Below are 5,622 nucleotides of genomic sequence, written 5' to 3' on the forward strand. Positions count from 1 at the left end.
TAAAGAGGGTGGCTGATCTAGAAGTTGTTTGGCTTGAGGTTATATAATGTGTGGCCTTTCCTCATCCTGGAGTTTTGTTTTTGGTTCGTTTGGTCAGTGGTTAGGTTAATGTGAAAATGAAGATTCTCAGGAGAGCACCCACTGGTAGTAAGAGGAGGGGACCTTGACTATGTCGGGGCACTGGAGAAAACCAGCAGAGGTTTGGCGAATTGACAGGTGGGCAGTAAGGAAATGATTGTGTGGGGCCTAATCCCATTCCCTGGCCACTCCCAAAACCGTGATCTGACCCAGGGACATGGGATGGCAAGAGGCAAACTCTGTCCTATGGCTTTATGGAGGTAAATCTACCAATTTCTCCAAAGTGCTGGGGGAGAAAATGATGAAAGGGAAGGCTGAGGTGGAGGTTTTCTTAAAGACTTGCCAAATTACAAAGCCACAGAATATCCAGTTACTCTCCAGGCCTCTAGAATGTGTGCTTTTCCTTCATCACATCTCTTAGTCCACAGTTACTATCAGTTCCATTTGCTGCTTTTTATTTGACTTGAATAGTAAAACTGTACTAAGTTAATTTCATTTTGTGCTTCTCACGTAAACTAGTTATTCCCTTACAATTAGGAGATCTCTCTATCCAACGGCAAGTGATTCTTTTGTAAACACATGGCCCGGGACAGTCAGTTTGGCTTGTTCTTGTTTGTGTTCTCGGGCCTCATGCTTCCGTGAGGACTGTTGCAGACGCCTGCCTCTGTATCAGCATCCTACCTGCTGTTCACTTACTGTCTTGAGTTCCAGACTTTGGGGGGCCTTCAGACTGGCTGGCTGGAGCCGGGGTGGTGGTGGTAGGAGTTTTGTCACCTCTGAGAGTACTGATGCACTAAGTGGAGGCAGCAAGAACGAAGAATTCCCTACCCTGCTGCACCAGCACAGCTACCTCCCAGATGAGTCCAGGACTCGTGAATTTTTTTGATTTAGCAAGTAAGAGTCATATGGATTGATTCTGGGGACAATAAATATTTACTTTCCAGAATATTCTAAGGCTTAACCTACATGTGAAGTCAACTGTTTGGAAATCTGTGTGAAGCATTTGACTAGAGTAGACTCTTCTCTGTTTGCTATCATGCCATGTAGCTAATTCAGGTCACACTGTAATGAAATCCTTCTCCAGATTTCCCCCATGGCCCAACAGCCATCCTCTAGGTCAGGTTCTCAACCTGTGGGTCGTGACCCCTTTGTAACAATGAACATGCATCGTGGCATTAGGAAGGTTGAGAACCACTGCTCTAGATAGATGTTACAGTCCCTCAGTAGAAGGAGCATCAGAGTTTGGTTTGTTCTGGTTTGTTTAAACCATGGTTAGCTAACATATCTGAGAGTCATATCAAATTGTTCTGTTAAGAACGTACGACGTCAGTGTGGAGGGCAAGGAGGATGGCCAGAACCACAGAGGCTATGACAGCTTGAAACAGGATTCCTATTTCATCGGCTCAGGTTGTTGTAGTCCTGGTGCCTTCAGGTTGTGTCCTCTGCCTCCTGTGACCCAGCTTTTTGCCTGATCGCCAGTATTGAAATGAGGCTCGGTGCTGGGGATTGCCCGAGCTGTGTAGCTGGGGTCCTGTCCGGAGGTGGGCTCTGAGAGTGCCCTGAGCAGCACCCTCCTTGAGGCAGCACTTCCAGGGCCCTGGTCTAGATTCTCCCTGCTGGGCTGTCCTCTTATAACAGCACCCTGTCTTTTTCCTTCATGACACTTTTTAAACAATTTGTAATCATGAATTTGTTGGTTAATCATTTTTATTTCTAGCTCTTTGACTAAATCAAGTCCCATGAAGGACAGGACCCATGTCCATTTAGTCACCATCCTGTGTCTGTTCCTAGAACACAGATATAGAGCCAGCACAAACAGGCTCTCAGGAACTAGATGTCATTTGACTGAATGTTCCTGAGAAGTGGAACCCAAAGAAGGAATGACAAACCATTCATTTTACTTCTCACTATCAAGATAGGAAGCGCAAGGCTTTGTGGAGGGCAGTTTGGTCAGACTGTGGTGGGGGCTGGGCCTGAGTGACAGGCGGTGTGTGCAGGAGCCACCTCCACCTCCACCTCCACCTCCAGCTCCATGCATGAGCTCATCTCCCATGTGGAGGGACACAGTGCAAGTCTTGGGCTTGGATGTGGTTTTGGTATGGGGGCAGGATCTAAAATACTTTTCCCTTCAAAAGAAAGCATTAATATCTGGTAAAAATTGTAGTTTAACAGTGGACTTTGTTTGCACCTGGTTCCAGCCAACCTGTTCTCTTTTTTTTTGAGACAGAGCCTCAAGCTGTCCCCCTGGGTAGAGTGCCGTGGCATCACAGCTCACAGCAACCTTCAACTCCTGGGCTCAAGCGAGTCTACTGTCTCACCCTCCCAAGTAGCTGGGACCAAGGTGCCCGCCACAACGCCTGGCAATTTTTTGGTTGCAGCCGTCATTGTTGTTTGGTGGGCCCAGGCTTCGAACTCGCCACCTTAGGTGTATGTGGCTGGCACCTTAGCTGCTTGAGCCACAGGTGCCGAGCCCCAACCTGTTCTCATGACCCGTCCTCTTCTCAGAAACTTATTCTTTGCATAGCCTCAACCAAGCCACTATTTTCCTTTCTTTGCAGACAAAGGAGAGCTGTTTGTGTGGGGCAAGAACATCCGAGGATGCCTGGGGATTGGTCGCCTGGAAGACCAGTATTTCCCATGGAGGGTAAGGCTGGCCTGGGCAGGCTTGAGGGTATGTCGCAGTAAGTGCTCAGTATGCAATCATGTTAGGACCAGGGTCACACAACATGCTCCCCTTTCTGGGTCATGGCCGCCCTCCTGCTGTGGTGTGTTCTGCCACTACACACTGCCATGGCACATGGGGAGACTCCTGGATGGTGGCAGTGGCGCAGTAAATCCCGCACCAGGCCCTCAGGGCTCTCTGTCTTCACTCCAGTGGTGAGACAGGTTCTCCTGGGGCCTGTGGAGTGAGAGGTAATAGCTCACTCAAAGGTCTGTTCCTGTGAGAAGTCTCATGAGAGGTGGCGCCTATAGCTCAGTGGGTAGGGCATCAGCCATATACACCAAGGCTGCCACCAGCCTGAACCCAGCCAGGGCCAGCTAAAATAATGACAACTGCAACAAAAAAATAGCTAGACATTGTGGTAGGCGCCTGTAGTCCCAGCTACTTGGGAGGCTGAGGCAAGAGAATCGCTTAAGCCTAAGAGTTTGAGGTTGCTGTGAGCTGTGATGCCATAGCACTCTATCGAGGGCAACAATGAAACTCTGTCTCAAAAAAAAAAAAAAAGCCCCATGAGAGACTGTCCCTGGGAGGTGGAGCAGGAAAACCAAGGCACAAGTGTTGTATCAGCAAGCCCAGGCTCCAAGAGGCTCCAAAGGGTGAGGTATTTGAAGAAGTCAGCAAGCCAGGAGCTGTTTATGGAGGCCCATGTCAGGGAATGCTTTACAACGCAGGATGTTTAATATTTAGATTGCCTCTCGACAGCCACCAAGTGAAAAAATAAAGGGTCTTCTTAGGGGGCAGTGTGCAATTAGACAAAAAGGCTTATTTTAGAATTAAAGGGGAAAAAGAATCTTTTTTAAATTGTAGTTTGTCTCAGTAATATTTAGTAGTCCTTCAAGTTGTACTAAAAAAAAGAGGGTTTTTTTTTTTTTTAGTACAGAACATTGTTCATGGTACAAAAAATGTATTATGAAAAATGTCTCCTACCGTTGTTCCAGATGCAGCACAGGTGCTCATTTCTTATCCTCTTGTCCGAGTGATAGTCTCTGCAGAGCGATGTGTGCATGTGCACGTTTGAGTACATGCATGTGTGTGCATGTGTGAAGGTGTGTGCATAAGTACTTTATTAGAAAGCAGGATTTTAATAATGTCTTTAGAATTTATGAAAAGCATTTTATAAAAACACTTATAAAAATGCAAAAGAAATACTTGATTTGAAAAAAATTAAGATTCTATTTGTGAAGAACCCACTGCGATATGACTTGAAGCACTCGGTGTTTAGGGACTGTGTTGGTCCTCCCCTTGGCTGCTGCCTCTCCTGGATCTCTGTGGACTCAGCTGGCTTTGACTCCTTTGATCCTGCCTCTCTTGGATCTCTGTGGACTCAGCAGGCTTTTGACTCAGTGCCTGTGGCTCAGTGGGTAGGGCGCCGGCCCTATATACCGAGGGTGGCAGGTTCAAACCCGGCCCTGGCCAAACTGCAACAAGAAATAGCCAGTCATTGTGGTGGGCACCTGTAGTCCCAGCTGCTTGGGAGGCTGAGGCAAGAGAATAGCTTAAGCCCAGCCCAGGAGTTGGAGGTTGCTATGAGATGTGACACCATAGCACTCTACGAGGGTGATAAAGTGAGACTCTGTCTCTAAAAAAAAAAAAAAGAAAAAGAAAAAAAAACCTGTCAGTGGAGGCTCTAAGACAGTGGTTCTCAACCTTCCTAATGCTGCGACCCTTTAATACAGTTCCTGTGGGTCACAACCCACAGGTTGAGAACTGCTGCGAGAACAAGTTGAAATGGAGACTTTAAACTTGTTGAGAAAAAATGTTTGTACAGTAGAGTTGTTCCCAAGGTGTTTGGTGCTTGTCAGTCTGTTCCAGAGCCTGAAAATGTCGTCGTCTGTGAGGAAGGGACAGTCAGGCACCAGGCAGTGGGCAGCGCACCAATACTTTAAATGCACTACTTGTTTTCTTGGTAATCGCTCCTGCTCTCTCTTCACCTTTCCTTTTAACAAGGACTTCTTTTTGTGGGGAAGCTCAGGAAAGCAGCTTGGTTTTAGATGAATGAACACTGAGAAAGGCCTCTCCACCTGCCCTCACTTCTCCATATCAGAATGTAGATCAGTCTGAAGTCTGACCTGGCCCTTTCGCCTGCTGTGGCGCCTGTGTGGGCCAGGAGCAGAGGCTGCTAGAGCCTGAGGCAACTCAAGGCTCCTGTCCAGCCTGCTTGCTCTGACTCCTCATGAACAAGTGTCCTTCCCCACATTTGTACCATCAGGGAAAGGGCACTCTAGCCTGTCCCTGTGAAGGCTGCACGTGATGCCAAACACTGTCTTCCCCGTTGCCCAACTGGTGAGCGCTAAGTATTTGTGTAAAGGAGTGGGCTTGTCCCTTTACCCCCTTTTGGTTGGAGAGTGGGAAGATTGGGTGCAGAAAAGGTAGGATTGTGGCAGTAGCCTGGCTTGGATCCACCTGTGGAGTCCAGTTTCTTCTGCTCTACTCACTTTTAAAAAAATTACAGGTGGCTGGGTGTGGTGGGTCACGCCTGTGATCCTAGCACTCTGGGAAGCTGAGGCAGGTGGAGCTCAGGAGTTCGAGACCAGCCTGAACTAGAGGGAGACCCTGTCTCTAAAAATAGCTGAGTGTTGTGGTGGGTGCCTGTAGTCACAGCTACTCAGGAGACTGAGGCAAGAGGATTGCTCAAGCCAAGAGTTTGAGGTTGCTGTGAGCTACGTTGACCCCATCACATTCTACCAGGCAACACAGTGAGACTCTGTCTTAAAAAAAAGAAAATTACAGGTGATTTTTACTTTTTAAGTAATCCTCGATGAGGGATATATCATATCATTTAGAAAGTATTTCAGAAAAGAAAAAAAGGTATAGCTTTATTT

The 5,622-nt window shown here is 47.4% G+C and overlaps 1 protein-coding gene across 3 annotated transcripts in view; it reads left to right on the forward strand.

The window, feature by feature from the left end:
• RCC1L (RCC1 like) overlaps nucleotides 1–5,622 on the forward strand; it is a 57,631-nt gene that overhangs the window by 47,411 nt on the left and 4,598 nt on the right. For all 3 annotated transcript variants that reach the window (XM_003794206.3, XM_023515734.1, XM_023515735.1), the window contains one exon: nucleotides 2,637–2,722. In XM_003794206.3, coding sequence (XP_003794254.1) covers nucleotides 2,637–2,722 — 86 coding nt within the window. The remainder of the gene's footprint in view (nucleotides 1–2,636; nucleotides 2,723–5,622) is intronic.

The sequence above is a fragment of the Otolemur garnettii genome, unplaced genomic scaffold (genome assembly GCF_000181295.1).
Source record: "Otolemur garnettii isolate 467f Iridium unplaced genomic scaffold, OtoGar3 scaffold00077, whole genome shotgun sequence".
Lineage (NCBI taxonomy): Eukaryota > Metazoa > Chordata > Mammalia > Primates > Galagidae > Otolemur > Otolemur garnettii.